This window comes from Pan troglodytes, chromosome 14, assembly GCF_028858775.2.
Source record: "Pan troglodytes isolate AG18354 chromosome 14, NHGRI_mPanTro3-v2.0_pri, whole genome shotgun sequence".
Lineage (NCBI taxonomy): Eukaryota > Metazoa > Chordata > Mammalia > Primates > Hominidae > Pan > Pan troglodytes.
The window spans coordinates 37891885-37914042 of record NC_072412.2 but is presented as its reverse complement, the minus strand read 5'-3'; the positions used below and the strand labels follow the sequence as shown (position 1 = coordinate 37914042).

At 36.3% G+C, this 22158-nt stretch overlaps 1 protein-coding gene across 1 annotated transcript in view; it reads right to left on the bottom strand.

Moving 5' to 3' along the window:
- Positions 1–22158, bottom strand: part of FREM2 (FRAS1 related extracellular matrix 2) — a 201237-nt gene that overhangs the window by 82800 nt on the left and 96279 nt on the right. The window contains exon 6 of the mRNA XM_522664.9: positions 21115–21366. Coding sequence (XP_522664.4) covers positions 21115–21366 — 252 coding nt within the window. The remainder of the gene's footprint in view (positions 1–21114; positions 21367–22158) is intronic.

Genomic DNA, 22158 nt, shown 5'->3' with positions numbered 1-22158 from the left:
ATTTAATAACAGCTTATTTAAAAGGGCCTAAAGGAATATTTATTATTTGACAATTCCATTAATGTACTTAATACTGCACATTTTCACAATTTTCTTAATATATAACAAGTGATAATTACTATTTGTAGCTAACAGCCAAAAAATCTATACATTAATATTTAGTAGAAATATAGTCTGGTAACCTTTCATTATTCCACTTCACATACTCAATTTATTATAACTATAGATAAAATTCTACTGCAAGTAATTGACTTTCTTCACCCTCTCTTCTCTTTCTTGTAGATGTCATCTACCCTCCTTATTTCAACTGCCACCATCAGACATGTGACTTATAAATCTCAAACTTCAGCTTAGTTAGTTCTGTATTTTACCAGCCTATTGCCTGGTTTCACCTGCATGCCCTACAGGTAGCTCTATCTTAGTATGTTTAAATACAGTCTCATCTTCTTCCAACTTTCTTTCCCTAGACTAATTCCCTCTCCTAACCTCCTATAATGGTACCTCAGTTTTTTGGAGCTTCCACGCACAATCTTTTTTGAAAGTAGATTTTTTTTCAATCCCTCTCCTCCTTCCTCCCTCTGTGATGTCCTAGTTATGTCAGGTTTTTCTTAGCAGTGAGTCCTTTCCTTTCTAGCCTCACCTCCTTACCCTACATTTCTTTTCACTTACACTGCTATATCATTAATAACCTTGAAACACTGCTCTGATTATTTAATTCTCTTATTCAAAAACATCCAGGTGCTTCCTATCAAATAAATGTGCTTCAATCTCGTTTATCCAGGCTCTACTGACAATGACTCTTATTTTTCTTTTGCTTGGTTTTTAAAGTGCTTTTATACAGATCATATTATTTGATACTCAAAAAAATGCCATAAGGTAAGAAATTCAGGTAAAAATATGCTCATGCTCCAAATGAGGAAAATTGGCTAGAGAAGAAAGCTGGATTGGTTAAGAAGAAAGGTTGTTTGATCAGGAATTATTGGCTGGAAAATTGCAAAAATTTGTCTAAAGCCCAGGACTCCTAACTCCCAATCCAAGGAGCTGGGCATTAAACCTTCCACATAAAAAGGGAGCCTGGCCAAACTGGAATGCTCACTGTGCCCAAAAGCCTTTCCCTCCCTCATGCTTTCTCTCATGCAATCTGACAATACGTAGCCTTATTCTTCATTCATCTACATCCTTTTCATCTTTTAAATGCTTCATCTGTTCTTCCTCTGACTCAGAATGATTCATACAATTGCTTTTAATCACATTCTGCTCTTAGTCTCCTTTTTACTGTTTCAAATTCTTACTAAAATAAATTATTCTTGTTTAGCTTTTTACATACTTAGCTTTTCCTTTCAAACAGATTTTAAGTATTGTGAGGTCTTGGCCTATATTTTAAATGTCTTTGTATCCCCCACATACTGTATTTAGTATGTGCAGAGCAAAGATTTGCTACATGCATGTAGTTTTTGACATTGGATATTTTTTAAATGGCAAGATATTTTATACATACTGTTTGATTTATTTTGATTTTTGTTTTCAGACTATAATATCTACATTTTTCTATCTAGTATCCTTCTCATGTGGAAAAACTGGTATAATTTTTACTATTCAGTGAATCCCTGGAATGCTTTCACTTTGTTGGCACTTGCTAATCATCAACTGACTTTCAGCGAATTGTTGGAATCATCAACTATATTAAATAGGCTACCAATGGCTACATTGCATTAATATTCGGAGAAATTAGAAACTCATTTTTCTACTTTTTGATTTTTCATTTTGTTCTAACTCAAGTATACCAAATACAGAATGTGACTTTATCAAGTTGTTACTTTAAAGGAATCTGGCCATTTCTTATAATGATTGTTCTGCCGTTACTTTTTGGGAGCTTCCACTAATGCAAATAATTGTATTCAAACAAAAACAGATGGTGATTAGGTCTTTCAGCTAAGCACAAATGAATAAAAAAATTTCATTCACACACCCACCATACCATGATGTATTTTTCTAGCACTAGAAATGTTTTCTTCTCCAAGGTACTCCTGCTGTTGAGAAAGCTTTTCTGATGTCAGTAAGCTTTTGAACAGCACTGAACTGAGTTACATTTACCACAGAGCTCACCATGTTGCCTTTTACATGTGCCTGGCTTATATCTAGTATGGTAATTTTTCCAGGGTGGTCCAGGAAGCAAGCCACTTTAGCTAAAACCCCTGCGGGTTGTCACACAAAGGCAGAGAATAGATTCAGTTTGAATGTTCCTTAATTACCTTCCTAAGACTGACAGTAAAGATTAGTGAAATATTGTTAACACTGACTTAATACTGACCCTAGTGAACCAATACTGCGTATTAAATTGTAAAATTACTGAAGTACTGAGGACCAAAGACATCGATGTCAGATGTTTGATATCTGCACAAAATGAGAGCATTGTTCTTAACATCAGTTGTGTTGCTCGTGTGTAAACATGCTGCAGTACAAAAATTTTAGCTGTGTCTTAAAGACGCGACACAGGTTTCATCAAGACCTGTTCCTGTACTTCTAGCGCCCCTGACCTACTTGCACACAGTTAAGAGTTAGCACAGAGAAAAGCTTTGGCCTCAGCTGGACTTTTCAGACACTGCAACTAAGAGAAGTCACTAGTAAGGCAGAGCTTGATCTTCCACTCTGTGAGCACAAAAACATAATTTCATAATTTTATTGAGAGGTAATATAGCTTTAGAGAACAAATTCACATGTAAAATTTCAGATTTGCCCTGAGTTACAAAGTTATAAGGAGGTCCAGAGTTCAAGAGGGCTGACTAGATGCAGCTAGTACATGCCTCATCCATGGACAGAAACCGAAATAGCAAATATTCAAACTTTGAATAGACAATCTAAGGGACCATATTGGGATTCAACAGAGAAGCAATGGGAAGCACCAAAAGCAAAGAAGGAGAGGGAAGCAAGGCAACCTGCTCAGCAGGGATTGGCTGGGAGCTGGGAGAACCTCCCACAAGTGGGGAAAGGGTAAGTGACAGATCCCCAGGGCTCCATATTCCCTCTACAAACTTTCATAATTCCAGCTACAGGAGAGCCCCTCGACCTATATGGGGCTTGTGATTGTCATAGGGAGCTGCCTACAGGTTGCACAGAGGCATTGCTCTAGAGAGGAAACTTAACGCTGATTACCACAGGCTTCTGAGCCTTCAGCAGCTACAGCTTGGTGCCATTCTGAGAACCAAACCCCCAAAGGACTGTGTCTTGCCCTGGAGCTGATGCTGCCACTGCTGCCACCATGCCAAGGAGGGGCAGAGACAGGCTGAGCATCTTCACATACTTGCAGGAAAAATCTTACTGCCATTGCTGTGGGCTGTTGTGGGACTGAGGTGCAATCAAACTGCACTCCCCACAGCTACCTATCTATTCTATTCCCACTGAGTATAGCCCTGTCTTCCTGGTGACAGGCCCACAGGTGGGGATATCCTGAAAGCCCAGCCTCCAAAGGCCTGTGTTATGCCCTGGAGCTGGGGCTGATGTTGCCATTGCTGCTGCTGGGCCAAAAAAGGAGAGGAGAGGCCGAGCAGGTAATTGTCATTGTTGCCAGCTGCTGTGGGACTGAGGAGCAAGGAAACCATGCATCCCACAGCTACCTCCTTACTCTGTTCCCATTGAGAGTGGCCCCACTTGCCCTGGTGGCAGGCCCACGATAATCTGCTGTTTCCCACACCTGAGCACTCCACTGGTGGCGGGGGGACAACCCCACCTCTGCTTATCAAAACCAGCACCTGAACATACTACCGGGGGTCCTGAAGACAAGTCTACCAGCCTGGTCCTGTCCTCTCAGTGTTTGAATACACCATCCAGGGGTCTGGAAATCATCCATCTCAGTTTGCCACTGTTGGAAACTGAATAATGTTGGGATCTGAGGTTGGGGCAAATCAACCTGCTGATATCACCACAGATGACATCTACCCATATGTGCCTGCCCAATCTGTTGCAGCCACCACAACAGACCTCTTGGGTTCCCACATTATATCCATGGTCCAGAAAACCAAGAACCCTCCCACATTCCTGGCCTACCACTGCCACTGATAGCATCTGAGCAAGCCACATGAAAGCCAACGAACTGGCCCACCACGACCCACTAATACTGGTGCCAGCATATACTACCTTGGGGCCTACAGACAGGCATGCTTAGCTTACCACTGCCACCACTGGGGCCCAAAGACTGGCTTACCTAGCATCCTAGTTCCCAGAACATCTTCAGTACAGCTTCTACTAATAATGATACCCTAGGACACAGAGAAAATCACAGATACCACAGATGCTACTTACAGTCAATAAAATCATATGAATATTACTCTACTGCATGCACTTAAATCAAAGGTAATGCACCCTCTCCAACCAAAACCATATATAGATCTTCAATAAAAAGTCATCACCTACTTCAATAAAAACCATATTCAATAAAACCATACTTCAATAAAAACCAATAAACCATATATAGATCTTCAATAAAAAGTCATCACCTACTTCAATAAAAAGTCATCACCTACAAAAGTAAATTCAAAAAACAGTTACACCAGATGCACAGATATCAACATAAGGACACAGGAAACAAGAAAAAGCATGGAAAGAAACCTTCAAATAAGCATGATAATTCTCCAACAACAGACCTCAATCAAAAGGAAATTCACAAAATCCCAAAGAATTAAAAATGCTAATTTTAATGAAGCTCTGTGAGATACAAGATAATTCTGAAAAACAATAGAGAGAAATCAACAAAACAATTCAGGATATAAATGACAATTTTACCAAAGAAATAATTTTTTAAATAACCAAACAGAAATTCTGGAACTGAGGAATTCACCGAATGAAATAAAAAATACATTCACAAGGTTCAACAATAGAACAGATCAAGTGGAAGAAAGAATCTCAGAACTTGAAGACAGGTCTTTTAAAATAACCCAGTCAGACAAAAAGAAAAAGAATGATCAATGCCTTCATGACATTTAGTACCAAATAAAGCAACCACATATTCAAATTATTGCTGTCTCTGCAGGAAAAGAGAGAATGAAAGGGTTAAAAAAACCTACTTAATCGCCAGGTGCGGTGGCTCATGCCTATAATTCCAGCACTTTGGGAGGCTCTCGGGCAGATCACCTGAGGTCAGGAGTTCGACACTAGGCTGGCCAACATGATGAAAACCCATTTCTACTAAAAATATAAAAATTAGCTGGGCATGGTGGTGTGCACATGTAATCCCAGCTACATGGGAGGCTGAGGCAAAGGAATTGCTTCAACCCGGGAAGTGGAGTGTGCAGTGAGCTGAGATTGCACCATTGCATTCCAGCCTGGTGACAAAGTGAGACTCTGTCTCAAAAAACCTACTTAACAGAATAATAGATGAAAATTTCCCAAATCTAGCAAGAGACCTAGACATTCAGATATAGGAGGCCCATATATCCCCAAACAGATATAACTCAGAAAGGTCTTCTCCACAGCACATTATAGTCAAAGTGTCTAAAGCCAAAGCAAAAAAGGATCCTAAAACCAAAAAGAGAAAAGCTTCTAGTCACCTATAAAGGAACTCCCATCAGACCAACAGTGGATTTCTCACCAGAAACTTTATGTGCCAGGAGATAATGACATATTCAAAGTACTGAAAGAAAAAAAAGTCTGCCACTCAAGAATACTATATCTAACTAAATTATACTTCATAAATGAAGAAGAAATAAAGTCTTTCCTGGATAAGCAAATGCTGATTAAATTCATAACCACTAGATTGGCCCTACAAGAAATGTTCAAGGGATCCCTAAACTTGGAAGTGAAAAGATGACTTTCACCATCATGAAAACACACAAAACCGTAAAACTCATTTGTAATCTAAACTTGCAAATGAGGAAAAGAAAGGACTCAAATGATACCACTACAGTAAAACACCAAACCACAATGACAAACAATAAGAGGGAAAAATAGTAACAGATAATATATAAAATAACCAGAAAACAATTAACAACATGACGGTAACAAAGTCGCACGTATCAATCATAATTTTGGAAAAAAATTGATTACATTCTCCACTTGAAAGATAGAGACTGGCTGAATGGATAAAGAAAAACAATTCAAATATATGCTGCCTATAAGAAATGCACTTTACTTTCAAAGACACATATAGATTCAAAATAAAGTGAGGAAAAAGATATTCCAAGCAAATGGAAACCAAAATAAAATAAGAGTAGGAATACTTATATTAGGTAAAACAGACTTTAAGTCAAAAACAGTAAGAAAGAAAGAAAAAGAAGGTCACTATATATTGATAAAGGGATCAATTCAACAAGAGAATATAACAATCCAAAATACACATGCACCCAAAACTAGAGCACCAAGATTCATAAAATAAATATTACTAGGTCTAAAGAAAAACACAGACAGCAATACAATAATAGCAAGGGACTTCAACACCCTACTCACAGCACTAGCCAGATCATTGAGACAGAAAATCAACAAAGAAATATTAGTTTTAAACTAGACTACAGAACAAATGACCCTAACAGATATTTAAATAACATTTTATCCCACAACCGCAGAATATACATTATTCTCATCATTACATGGAACATTCTTCAGGATAGACCATATGTTAGGCCACAAAACAAGCCTCAACAAATTTTTTAAAAGAAAAATTTTATCAAGCATCTGCTCAGACCATAATGGAATAAAACTAGAAATCAACAAAAAAGGGACTTCGGAACCTATACAAATACATGAAAATTAAATAACATGCTTCTGAATGACTATCGCAAGGAAAAAAATTAGACAGAAAAAAATTTGTTGAAACAAATAAAAATGAAAATACATAAATTGTGTGATAGAGCAAAAGCAGTGCTAAGAGGGAAGTTTATAACAATAAATGCCTACATCAAAAATGTAGAAATAATTCAAATAAACAACATAATGATGTGCCTCGGGGAACCAAAAAGCAAGAACAAACCAAACCTCAAATTAGCAGAAGGAAAGAAATAATAAAGATCAGAACAGAACTGAAGAAAACAGAGATTAAACAGGAAATAAACACACACAAAGAAGCTGTGAAAGAAAAAGTTGGTTCTTTGAAAACTAAATGAAATTGATAAACCTCTAGATATACTAACCAACAAAAGATAGAAGACCCAAATAAACAAAATCAGAAAGGAAGAAGGAAACTTTACCACTGACATGACAGAAATACAAATGATCATCAGAGACTATTATGAACAACTACAGACTAGTAAACTGGAAAACCTAGAGGAAATGGATAAATTCCTGAAAATATACAACCTACCAGGATTAAATAAGAAAGAAATAGAAAACCTGAACAATTCAATAATGTGTGGCAAGATTGAATCAGTAATAAAAAGTCTCCCAACAAAGAAAAGCTCAGGACTTAATAAATTCACTGCAGAATTCTACCAAATGTATAAAGAAGAACTTAATAGCAATTCTTCTAAAACTAGTACAAAAAATAGATAAAGAAGGAATACTTCCAAAATCATTATCAGGACAGTATTACCCTGATTTCAAACCCAAACAAGGAAACAACAATAACAACAAAACTACAGGCCAATATCCCTGATAAACATAGATGCAAAAATTCTCATACTAGCACATCCAACAGCACATCAAAAAGATAATACACCGTGATCAAGTGTGATTTAAAACAGGGTTGCAAGGATGATTCAACATATGCAGATCAATAATCATGATACCATCACATCAACAGAGTGAAAGATATAAACCATATAATCATCTCAATAGACACAGAAAAGGCATTTGAGAAAATTAAACATCCGTCATAATAAAAATGCTCAACAGACTAGGAATAGGAGAAACTTACTTCAAAATAATGAAGGCTGTATCTGACAAACCCACAGCTAACATCATGTTCAACAGGAAAAAGCTGAAAGCCTTTCCTCTAAGGTATAGATCAAGATAAGGATGCCTGCTTTCACCACTCCTATTCAACAAACTACTGAAAGTCCTCCCCAGAGCAATTAGGCAAGAGAAAGAAAGAAAAGGAATTCAAATTGGAAAAAAAGTAAGTCACATTCTGCCTGTATTCTGATGACATTATTTTGTATCTAGAAAACCCAAAGACTAATATTGCTGGCTAAATTGGATATCTATATGCAGAAGAATGAAACTGGACCCCTATCTCTCACTATATACAAAAATCAACTCAAGATGGATTAAAGACTTAAATATAAGACTACTGTAAAACTATAAAAACTAAAAACTACTATGAAACTATAAAACTACTAGAAAAAAATGGGGAAAACTTGGGAACATTTATCTAGGCAGATTTTACAGCTAAAACTTCAAAAGCACAGACAGAGAAATGAAAATAGACAAATGGCGCTATATTAAATTAAAAAGCCTCTGCACATCAAAGGAAATGATCAACAGAGTGAAGGGACAAACTATTGAATGGGAGAAAATAGTTGCCAACTATTTATCTGACAAGGAAGTAAAATTTAAAATATACATGATATTCAAATAACTCAGTAATTTTTTAAAAAAATACAAATAATCCCATTAAAAACTAGGCTAAGGAGATGATAGACATTTCTCAATAAAAGATATACATAGCCAACAGATATATGAAAAAATGCCCAACATCACTAAGCATCAGGGAAATGTAAATCAGAATCACAATGAGACAGCATCTTATCCCTGTTAGACTGGCTAATATTAAAAAGACAAAAAATAACAGAAGCAGGTGAGGATGCGGACAAAAGAGAACTCACACCCTCCTGGTGGAAATGTAAATTAGTACAATCACCATAAAAAAACAGTATAGTAAGCTGGGTGAGGTGACTTACACCTTTAATACCAGTGCTTTCAAAGGTAAGGTGGGAGGATTGCTTGAGTCAGGAGTTCTAGACCAGCCTGGGCAACATAGAGAGACCCCATCTCTACAAAAAATTTAAAGAAAATAGCCAGGTGTGGTGGTGTGCACCTTAGTCCTAACTACTCTGGAGGCTGAGGCAGGAAGATTGCTTGAATCCAAGAGTTCAAGACTGCAGCTATCATTGCACCACTGCACTCCAGCTTGTGAAACATAGCAAAACTCTGCCTCAAAAAAACAAAACAAAACAAAACAAAAACAGAAACAAACAAAAAACCCAGAAAAAACAGTATAAAAATTTTTCAAAAAACTAAAAATAGAACCACCATACTATCCAGCAATCCTAGCACTAGGTATTTATCCAAAGAAAAAGATACCTATATATCAAAGGAATACCTGCACTTGTGTGTTCATTGCAGCACTATTTATAATAGCAAATATATGGAATCATCCTAAGTGTCCATTGACAGATGAATAAAGAAACTATCGTGTATACTTATGAATTCACAAGCAATCAAGTGCATTATATTCACAGAACTGAAATATGGACATGGCATGAGAGAATAACCATAGTCATTTTGTAGGGGAATGGGGCTGGGGGGTTAGGGAGGTACTTTTTACAGTTGTTAAAATGCCTAGCATCAGAATTGCCATCCTCTGTTTTGGGGAACTTCCCCATTATCTAAGTCATGGTGGAATATAAAGAATATCTCATGACAACAACCAAAAAGTTCAGATAATTACTTTCCCCTACCATCTGAGTTAGGATAAAGACACAATACCCAGCCCCAGTTCTTTACCAGAACATTGACTGTAAAGCAAGTGACATGAGTAATAATGGCAGAGAGAAATTGCTCTGGAAGTAGCCACAGCAGCATCCAGTTTCTAGGGTCATCAGTTCCAGAGGATCTCATAGGGTATCCTATATCCAGCTCCAACAGTGATGGCTCAAGTTCTGGTAGCCAGGGTACAACAGTTGCTGTACAGTTATGGATGAGATCCAGGTACCTGTTTTCCCTTGGATTCTGCCCATTATCTAAACCTGATTTGCCAGCCACCTTAATGATTCTATGAGCTTCCCAACATCTTTTCAATAAAGTCTCATTTCGACAAAAAAAGAAAGAAAGAAAGAAAAAAGAAAGAAAGAAAGAGAAAACTATTGTGTATACACACAAGGGAATACTATCTGGCCACCAAAAGGAATGAAGTCATGTCATTTTTCAACAACATGGATGGAACTGGAGGTTATTATGTTAAGTGAAATAAGCCAGGCATGGAAAGACAGATACTGCATATTCTGCCTCGTAAGTGGGAGCTAAAGAAATTGATTCCCATTGAGACAGAGAATAGAATGATAGATACCAGAGGTTGGGAAGGGTATGTGGATGGGAGTGGGGATAAAGAGAGGTGTGTTTGTGAGTACAAATATGTAATTATACAGAACAAATTAGCTCCAATATTTGATTGCAGATTTGGGTGACTATAGTTAGCAATGATGTATTGTATATTTCAAAGTAGCTGAAAGAGAGGACTAGAGATGTTACCAACACATAGAAATGATAAATATTCAAGGTGATGAATATCCCCCAAATATCCTGAACTGATCATTGCACATTCTATGCATGTAACAAATACTCACATGTACCTCATAAATATGTACATTTTTGTATTAGTAAAAAACAAAAGAATTTTTTTAAAGTTAGAAGGGATTTATTTATCTTTAGTCAGGGAATAGTTGTTTGGTTGATTCCTCATCTAGTATACCCACTACCAGAAAAGAACACAGCAATCAGAAAAAAAAAATATGTTGGAAAGCCATATAGGACACCTCATCCAGGGTGTACAACAGGCTTGAACATTTTCCCTACTCCAACTGCAAATTTTTAGTGACTGCAATATTGGCTACCCTCAGAAACATCTCCTTCTTGACCAATGTTGACCTATATGTTTTTGGACCATTTTTTTCCAGATTGCATGCCAATTTCCTCCCTTCAGTGAGATCATTAGGTAATACTTATATTTTAATCCTTTTGAGGAGATTCAGGATTCATTACAGCCTAGTGGTAATGCACATGTTATCTGAGGTAAGCAGACCTAAATTTAGGACATATATTCAACACTTAACATTTGTGTGATCTTAAGTAATTTTCTCCAGGTCTCAATTTTTCCATCTATCAAATGGAGAAGATACTTATACCTATATCATGAAGTTGCTTTGAGGTTTAACTGGATTATTCATGTAAAGTCCTTAGTATATAGTAAAGTGGTCAAAAGTGGCAGCTGTTAGTATTGTATGTGTAGTATTGCATATGAATGAAATTTGACTTTCTCCCCATTGAACTGGGCATTCTTCTCTCCATGCTGAACTGATAAAAATGCACACACAGTACTGTATAGCTAGCAATGTTTTTATCATGTATAAACAATATGCATGACAGACAAAACATCAAGATATCAATTTATTTAAAAAAAAACGAAGAATACACAGGTAAAACTAGTATCCCCATTTCAAACCCATGGAAACTGAAGCTTAGACATTAATAACATTTGACAAAAAAGCTAGTAAGATAAGAAGTATACCAACGAAGATGGTCAAAAAGCAAATTCCTCTAAAATAAAGTTAATATTTCCTATTATTTCAAAAATTGGTGAAATATTTGCACGTGGGAAAGAAAAATACACGAAATAAGCTGGTTAAAATCTTTAGTAAGCAACAGGAATAAACAATGACATAGCTTGTCACATGCTGAATAGTGCAGATTTAGGCATGTTTTATAAAACTCAGACACTGAGATGTGTTTGGTTCTTAGATTCTTTTTAGCACCTTCTTTGCTGGGATGGTCGTACCCTTAATACTGACTATTCTATTCATCATTTCTCATCTTCTGCTTAGCATTCATGAAATCTATTCCTTTCTTTTAAATGAGAATTGGTGTAAATCCATCCATATTATAAATCATACTAGGTCCACTTTTGCATGTCTCTTAAGTAATTTTATCTTTTCCTAAGATTTTTATCATTATCCATAGAGAGAACTTGTCACAATGCCTCTAGCACAGAACGGTCTAGTGCAGAATTCCTAATCAGGCCTATATCTTCAGTTGCCTATTTGATATCCCGCACTTTGAAGTCAAGCAGGCGTTTCTTTCATACTAGCTTGCCTTAAATAAATTCATTGTTTTTTATTCCTAAGCCCATTCTACCTTTATTCTCTCCATCTCAGTGAACTGTACCACTCTTAACCCAACAGCTCTAACTAGAAACCAAAGCATCATCCTTCAGACTTTCCTGTCCAATCAATTACCATGACATGCCCATTCTTTCTCAGCACTATCTCTCAGATGCCTCCTGGTTTCTGCATCCTCATAAAACCACCCTGTTCAGGCCACTGTCACCGATCACCTGTGTTGCTCCAACAGCCACCTGAGCTCTTCAATCTTTTCTTTGCATTGCAGCCAGAGGAGAGTGATATTTCTAAAATATAAATCTAATTTTGTCATTTTACCTAAAACCTTTTAGGTGTCACCTATTTCTATTGCAAGAATGAAACACAACTCCTTTATATGGCCACAGGGCCCTATAAGATTGACTCCTCGCCCACCTCTCCAAACTCTTGTTATTCACTCATTTGAGCTCTAGTTTTTTGCTGTATCCAAGCTTTCAGTTCCACGGAGGCATCCCATCCACTTAGCCAGTGCACTTGTGAATTTCTCACTCCAGAAACACACTTTCCTTCTCTCTTCACTGGGATACCTTGATATCATCCTCAAAGTTCAGCTAGAAAATAACATTTTTAAAGAAGTTTTTCCTGAACCTGGTTTGGGAAAGGTGTTCTTGTCTTAGTAGAGAACTTATCACATTTATTTTATGCTTGTCTGTTCACTTATCTGTGTACCCCCAAAGTCTGGAAGGTCCATGAATTAAGAGGCCATGGTTCTCTTGTTTGCTGTTGTGTCCCCAGCACCTAGCCATGTGCAGGCACACAGGTGCTCAATTCACAGTTTTTGAATGAATGAGTGATATAAAATTCTCAAAAAATATTTATTGTAAAATAAAAATTTATTAAACCGCAATTCAACATTATCTAGATTCCATCTCATGATTTACTCCAACTAGGAAATCTTTCAAGTGGCAGGTTTCTTCTTTCAAAGAAAAAATTTGTGCTGTACATTATTAAGTCAAAAACTTCACAGTGTGAATTTATTTCAAATGGAGGGCACCACTGTATTTGCTTATACTTAATCATTTGATTTCAGGTAAATTTGTTGTCTACTTTGTTTTATCTTATCCTTAAAAACCTTGCTATAGTGCCTCCCACATTACAGTACTGCAATGAAAATCGAATGATTAAAAAAAATCCCAAATCAAAGTGCTTTGCATAAATGAGTGAATATTAGTTGCCTATAGTTGCAAGTGTAGTAGTTTCCCCTTATCTGTGGAGGATACATTTTAAGACGCCCAAGTGGATGACTGAAGACACAGATAGTACCAAACCCTGTAAATACTAATAAATACATACATATAATAAGGTTTAATTTATAAATTTGGCATAGTAAGAGATTAACAACAATAATAAATAACATAGAATAATTATAACAACATGTTAAAATAAAAGTTATGTAAATGTGGTCTCTGTCTCTCAAAATATCTTATTGTTCTGTACTGCAGGTAACTAATACCATGAAAAGGGAAACTGCTGACAAGGAGAGGACAATTGTATACACTCCAGAGACATTTTGATTCATGGAAAAATTGAAGGGACTTTTTAAAAATACATTTTTTGAGACCGAGTCTTGCTTGTTGCCCAGGCTAGAGTGCAGTGGTGTGATCTCAGCTCACTGCAACCTCCGCCTCCCAGGTTCAAGCAATTCTCCTGCCTCAGCCTCCTGAGTAGCTGGGATTACAGGCACGTGCCACCACACCCGGCTAAGTTTTTTGTATTTTTAGTAGAGATGCAGTTTCACCATGTTGGTCAGGCTGGTCTCAAACTCCTGACCTCAAGTGATCTGCCTGCCTCAGCCTCCCAAAGTGCTGGGGTTACAGGCATGAGCCACTGCATCTGGCCTAAAGGGACATTTTTGTTTTCATGGTTCTCTTTGTATTATTTGCGTTAAGTATATGGTAGATGTAGTGATTTCCAGTGACAAACAATAAGGACTTCCCATTAAATGACAAGAAATAGGGTTTGCTACAGTATGATAAAAAGTAGATGAAGACATGAGGGAGGAAAGATACTACTGGCAAAGTGCACTCACTCTTTACTTGAAAATACTTTCTGGCATTGAAAGTCAAGGAAGTGGTAAGATAGAAGCCAAATGAAATAAATATGTTGCTTTTGGCTTCTGTGCTTGATATGGCTTGGCTCTGTGTCTCCACGCAAATCTCACCTTGAATTGTAATAATCCCCATGTGACAAGGGCAGGACCAGGTGGAGATCACTGAATCGTGGGGGCAGTTCCCCTATGCTGTTCTTGTGATAGTGAGTGAGTTCTCAGATCTGATGGTTTTATAAGGGGTTTCCCCTTCGCTTGGCTCTCACTCTCTCCTGCTGCCCTGGGAGGAGCTGCCTTCTGCCTTGATTGTAAGTTTCCTGAGGCCTTCCCAGGCATGTGGAACTGTGAGTCAATTAAACCTCTTTTCTTTATAAATTATCCATTTTCAGGTATTTCTTCACAGCAGCGTGAGAACTGACTAATACAATGCTTTTTGTACTTTTGCCTTATTCTTCATACATGCACTTTTAGGGATGGTGGCCAAGGTAAGAAAGGGGTGAATAATCAAGATACATGAGAGACTTTTAAGCAGCAAATTCACACGTGGAAACTGAGTTCCTTGATGCTCTCACTTGAACAAATCCTGGCCTAGACTCTTTTCAACTGAGACACCAAAAAAGCATATCAACAAAGAGAGAGGTTTCAGATGCTTTATATTAAAACATATATTTTTAAATGTGCTGTTGAAGAAGTACTGCATCTATTTTATTCACTGGTTCCAAATTAAATTTGTTGACTTTCCCCCTTCATTGAATCTCAGTCACTAGCAATCCTTGATGATCTATGAGAAGTATGCTGTTTCAGTCATCGCCCAATTTTTCCTGCTTTGCCAAGTGCTCTTGTCCTTTTCACATGGGAATTTGGTTTATAATGGTAATTTTCTGTGCCCACTGACACCTTAATGATGAGATTTTGTCTATGTGAATAATGCATTGTGGGAAACAATACAATGGGATTAATTAAAATAAGACTTCAAATAATCTATTTTGGGCTTGACTTGGATATGTTTCAGTACAATAAAAGAAAAACGGGATTTGCATAATAATTAAATCACTTTGCCAAAAAGGTCATGTCTAGAAATTAAAGCTTTTAAGAGCATTTATCTCACAAAATATTAGATTGATGCAAAAGTAATTGCTATTTTTGCCATTATCTTCAATGGCCAAAACCGCAATTACTTTTGTACCAACCTAATAAAAAGTTTAGTTGCCCCATCTTTGACTCAGCCATGGTATTCCTGACATGAGAACTGATTGTACAAATGGCAATTTAGTATTAGAAGAGTAGTCCATAAGCACCACTGCAGAAAACACTTCTGGACACATGTTATTTTCACTCAATAAAAGTTTTTCTAGTGAATTATAACAGCAATATTTTGAAGGATATACTTGAAAACCTTCCTCTCACAAACTCTGAAAATATAATAGAAACTCTTTTAAATGGAGGTTTTACAATAAAGTAAGAAATACTCTCACAAGACAGAATTGAAAAAAAAAATAGAGTACTAGCTAAATGAGCTAATACTGTGGCTATCCCGAGTGGGTTGCATTTGACTGCCCACACAGGAACAGGTGATATAAAGTGGAAATTTGAAACTGAAACCCCAAGAATAAAGTCTGGATACCAGAGGAGATGTGTGAGTTAGAATAAAAATCCATCCTCTTATGGAGCTTGCTGTTTCTGCCTAAATTCTGGACGGGGAAAAAATGTCTCAATAGGCCTCTCTAATACACAGATTTGGAGTCCTAATTCACATTATTTGGCATTGGAACTCCTCAAATTAAAAAAGAAAACATTACATAGAAATCGACCCTAGCAAATATAAAAGCGAAACTACTCTCAGGGTTTAATCCCTGAACTAGGAGTGTATAGGCTTTCTACATATAAAATCCCACTGAAAGTCAATTCATAAGACAAAATTATTTTATGCAAGGAAGTAATATACCATGAACAAGAAGCAGTTGAAGCAAAAAACATAAGATCTGGACCTTAGATCTTCATAATAAAACTGCAACAAAGATTATAAAATAAATATCTAAATTATTAAATATATAAAAAAGAAACTATATGAAGAAAAAATAAAGCATGATAGAAAGTCAAAGATAAATATAAAAAAACTCCACACAGATCTTCTCAAAATGCAAATATAGTTATCAAAATAAATCTCAGTGGATGAGTTAAGTAGCAAATAGATATAGAGAGAATTAGCCAACTGGAAGGTAAGTCTGAGGGAAAAACAGAAATTAATAAAATAGAAAATAAAAAGAATAGAAATTTTTGGAAATTTCTTTTTTTGAAAAGTCAGAACCAAACATAGCTTTTTTTAAAAAAAAAAACTTGAATAAAATATACAAACTTCTGGAAAGATAAATTGAAAGAGAAAAGGAAAAGAGACAGACAGAGAGAGAGAGGATAGAAGAACATTATTAGTAATAAAATGGAGACATAAATAGACATGCAATAGAGACTTTTAAGAATTTCATGATAATATAATATAATTTACAGTATTATTTTGAAAATGTAGATAATATATACAACTTTCTTAGGAAAAAATACATTAATAAAACTTAAGAAGAAATAACCATTTAAGGAAGCCAAACAATAGGCCAAAATCTAGCTACATATATACAGGTAGATTTATAATTTTACCAAACCTACAAAATTAAATTATGTCAATCTTATTTGAAGTTTACAGATCAAAGAAGGAAGATAGTACCTCAACTCAATTAATGAGGCCATTATAAACTTGATTCTAAAAACAAACAGATTTAAAGCCCCATATACATGCAAAAATACTAAAATGAAATATTCTTAAATTTAATCCAGCAATTTATAAAATTACGTCATGAACAAGTAAGTTTCTTCAAGCATATATGGGTGGCTTAACACTAGTAAATCTAAAAATGCAATTCATTACACTAACAGATTGAAGGAAAAGATTATGTAATACGTTCAATAAATGCAGAAATTTTAAAAATGTTTAATACTTATTCCTGATAAAATCTCTTCTCAAACTAAATGTTTTCTTAACCTGATAAAATGTTACTAGAATCTTATAGTATACATTATTCTAAATGGGGGACCATTATAATATTTTCCTTTTCAATGAGAAAAAGACAAAAATGCCTGCTCTACTGCTTCCATCCAACATTATACCAAAGGGCACAATATGACAAAATAAATATGTAAAATGATGTTGAGAATTATCAAAGAAAAGACAAACTGTGGTAAGTGAATGAAAAGAAATGATTGAGCTCTAAGTGCAGGTCCTAGGGACCGTAAGTCAATATTGTCAATTCTATAAAGTGTTGACATTTCATATCATAGCCATTTCTTAAGTAACAGAAGATCTTCTGAAAGTATTTTTCACTGAAGTGCTATAAATCATTATTTAGTCAGTAAGGTGGTCTCTGAAAGACTCAACCAAAAGGATTCTGTGGGGACGCAGCAGTGGATAAGGTACAGTATTAATAGATAAACCATCCCAAACTTATTTCTTATTAAATTTCTTATTCAATGGAATACTAAACTGGATAACTGCAACTTTACTCTCAGGGTGAAGATTAAGCCTCAAGGTGAGCTTGTGCCATCTGCTATGTTAAGCAGTCCAAGGAATAATTCCTTCTGGTAGGTCATAATGATCTCACTGCAAGCTTCTGAAGACTTGAAAATATAGCAGTCAAAGAGCTGTAAACTGGGTTTATTTTGCTAGTGCTACTTCAAGTAACTGTAAAGAAAGAAAATAACCCTCTAAATGAGTGCCAGGATATGAAAGATGTGGTTTACCCACAGTAGAGGCCCTAATGGGCTTATCTCATCTCCTCTTTTCAGTACTGTCCTTTTCTTTCTTCTTTAGATATGATGTGCTTTCATTTTCTCTCTTAATTTCTTGGTTTGTCCTGTTCTTACTCATCAATCTGTCTTTGATTTGCTCTCATGAGACCCATCCTCCCTGTGCCACCTCCTTTGTTCCTCCTCTTTTCTTTCTTCTTTTCCTTATTCTGTGACTGGACTGACCATTGCATTTTTAAGAAAATAATTGCAATATTCGTTGAATAACATTAATAAATATTGCTAAGTTAATAAATAATAATAAATAATAAATAATAACATTAATAAATAACAATAATAAACTTAAATAACATTAATAAATAATAAATAAGTTAATTAGGAAATAACTTTAATCTTTATAGATTTCTCAATCATTACACTACCAGAAGAGATTAAACCACACTTACTTATTTTTTTCTTTTTAGAGCATTACTGGCTTTTGATTGGGGAAAGTGGAAGGTGCCTATCTATCTTCCTGATGATGGCAAAGTTTGCTGTCAACATTTTTGGGTTTTGTGCTGAGAAAAGGTGTGGTAGGAGGTTAGGAAAGGTTAAATTGGTGACAATGGAAACCAAGGTGTGGGTAGGAAGAGATATGAGGCTGTGGGAACTGTGAGAAGTTTATTATAATCTGCATCTGAGATGAAAAGGATCTGTCTAAACTATAGTAGTGATGTTAGAAGTGGAAGGTAAATGACAGATGGGAGAAAACAGAGCAGTATGCACAGGACTTTTGATTTATTGAATAGTGGTTGAGTGAATGAAGAAGCAATGGCAATAATCACCAAGAGCATTCCTGACAAACTGCTGGTCTAATGTCTGCATGGTACTCAGTTGCCTCAAAATCAAAGTCCATGGCACCCAAATTTACCAGCCCTGTGTTCTGGGGTAAATAATTTTCTGGGCTTTCGCTACCCCACTTATAATGCCGCTTGCCCTGTCTACATCAGTGAATTGTGAAGCTCTGATAAGACACTGACAATAGTAAAATGTTCTATGAATATTATATGATAGGACCATACCAATGGTTTCTCAACCTCATTACCACTAGAGACACGTTTTAAAGGTGGAGTAATAACATGGAAAGGTCATGATTTGGGGGCCATGATACTGACTTTGCTGTATACTAGCTTCGTAAGTTCAAGTTGATCAACTAGTCTCTCTAAGTCTCAGTCTTGTCATCTGTAAAATAGGGATAATGGCATGATCTTTCATTTTGTAGATTTAGAGATACATTTGTGAAAATGCGTGGCACTTAATAAATGTTTTTTTCTGTACTTTTATGTTTTTTTCTGCATGTGCATCCCATAGCAATCCATACAGGAAAGATTTTTTTGCCAAAAAAAACAAACTGAACTAAAGTAAACATGAATTACATTTTCTTTTTTTAAATTAAACCTACTTCTTTCTACCTGTAACAATTGATAGATTATCTAAAGAGCAGATAGGCATTTAGCATGGGCTATTAGATTTTTTTGAAATGATATTCAAAATATTGCTCTTTCTTTAAGATAAATTAAAGTTAAAATAAAATTTCCGTACTTTATTTAAATCAGAATAGAACTTCTTATTACACTGATCAATTAAGGCAGCAGTTAAAAATATTAGAGCAGCTTATACTTATAGGGTACTATATAAATTTAAGGTAGAATCAAGACTTTCAATACCTCTTGATAAAATAATTTCTAATTTTTCGTGTTTTCAAACATTTTCAGTAAAAACACAGATGTTGTTATGGATTCTACAGAATTGTTAGGATGATAAAGCACAATGATACACAAAGGTAGCAGAAGCTGGGAAGGGAGGAAAGATGGGGGATATGGGGGAAGATTAGTTAAAGGACACAAAATTACAGCTAGATAAGAGGAGCAAGCTCTGGTTTTCTATACCACTGTAGGGTGACTCTAGTTAACAATAATACATTACATAGCTTCAACTAGCTACAAGGATGTTGATAATTCCCAACACAAAGAAATGATACATGTTTGACATGATGGACATGCTAATTATGCTGATCTGACCACTATATTTTATATGTGTCTAAACATCATTATGTACCCTACGAATATGCATAATTATTTGTCAATTTGAAAAACAAAATAAACCAAAAACAAATGGCAGAAACTAGAAGAAATTTTAACAACATACAGTAAAAGGTAAAATACCTATTATTCTCACAGCTACTATAAATCAGTAAGAAAATCAATTTGTATATAGACAATTCAAAGAAATACAAAGATCCAATAAACCTATGCAAAGGTCTTTTTAAAAGAATGTACAGAGGAGCCAGTACCGTGCCTGGCACAGAGTATAACCTCACAAGACACATTATCACCTTCACTTCTCACATGCTTTGCCATTTAACTATCAAAGACCTTTCCTGGTAGATTATTTTCAGCTTCCTCAGTTTGCTCTTTTGACTGTCTTCCAGCTTCTTTCCAAACTGAAAGACTCATCCCCCAGTTTCTTCCTCTTTCATCTAGGAGGAGGAAAATTTCAAGGGGGAAAGAAAACCAGCCCAGGGTTAGGGTGTCCCATCTCTCAGTTTACTGCTCTCTGCTTTACTTACAAGAGTATTCACAATATTTCCGTTTGCTCTCTGTATCCACACAAAAAAATACAAACTGTTTCTTGAACTGGGGAGATTAGGATCCTTTTGCTCCCTTCTCTATTTCTACTTCATGGCAATTTAGTTTCTCTGGGGAAGAATGATCTAGGATATTCTCTCCCTCCTGTTTTGGGGCAGAGTGGCTTGTTGGACTTAATTTTCCCTACGTTTACTAGTTATTCATTTAACAGCCTTGTCCGACAGGTTTAAAAGCAAAACAAAACAAAAAACCAAGAAGGAAATAAATTAGATTTCCATTCTTCACCATGAAATGTCAAAAGTTTGATCACCTGATGGTACAGGGCATGGTGAAAGAAACTGCGCAGCGGAAAAAACTCACATAGTTGTGACTTCTGCCCTTTAAAAACATTAAATCAAGGAAGACAAACCGACAGATGCAGCCAACTTTGAAACCTAATCATATGAAAAAACCAAACATAAAATAAATGTGTATATTATCATTGTTTTCGATTCCCATTTTTTCTGTCTAGAAAGTTGTTCCTGATGTTGATCTTCCCGGAAAAAGAATTTTCAAGTAAATTAGTACTCACCATCATCTTTGTCAGGTACGATTGTAACTTGAGCCCCTGGGAACTCTGATCCGATTCTTCCCCCCATGGGCATGCTCAGAAGGACATGGAAGGTTTCCTCCTCCTCGTACAAAGAGTCATCAATTATGACTATCCGACACGGTTTCTCCCGTTCATCTTTGTCAAAGCGGACAACACTGGTGTGGTCCTCAGGCCTGGATATGTAATCAGAGTAAGACAACACAGAAGTCGGCACAGTTCCAGTTGCTGTTCCTGGAAGCAGAGAGAATTTGAAAGATTTTCATGTAGAACATAAGACAAAGATATTTCCAGACACAATTATTTTCATACACAGCATTTTAATGGTCAGTTAGTAGACATGAACACCCCTAGAACTGCAATAGCAACTACGTACTGTTCTAGTATCATGAGTCAACTTGAGAGTGACCTCAAACCTATACACCTATAAGGAATATTACATTTCAAGTGTTCACTCCTGACTTTCCTGTCAATGGACTTTAGATCAACACAATGTTACAAATTAATAGCCCCTACTATTCTAAAGCTTACTATGCACAGGCAAAGTGCCAAGTGCTTCAAATACTTGTCTCCTTAATCCTCTCAACCACTCCACCCGGCTTTACACATTTGGTAACTGAGGTTTTCAGAAGTTGAACCACTTGGTCTGGACCCCGGAGTCCAAGGCTGGTCCTGAAGTCAGCTTTTTTTTTGAGACTGAGTTTTGCTCTGTTGCCCAGGCTGGAATGCAATGGCATGATCTTGGCTCGCTGCAACCTCCGCCTCCTGGGTTCAAGCAACTCTTCTGCCTCAGCCTCCTGAGTAGCTGAGATTACAGGCGCGTGCGCGCCACCATGCCCAGTTAATTTTTGTATTTTTAGTAGAGGCGGGGTTTCACCATGTTGATCAGACTGGTCGTGAACTCCTGATCTCGTGATCCGCCCGCCTCGGCCTCCCAAAGTGCTGGGATTACAGGCATGAGCCACTGAGCCCGGCCTCTGAAGTCGGCTTTTAATCACTCTTCTGTACTGCCTTTCAAATCATATA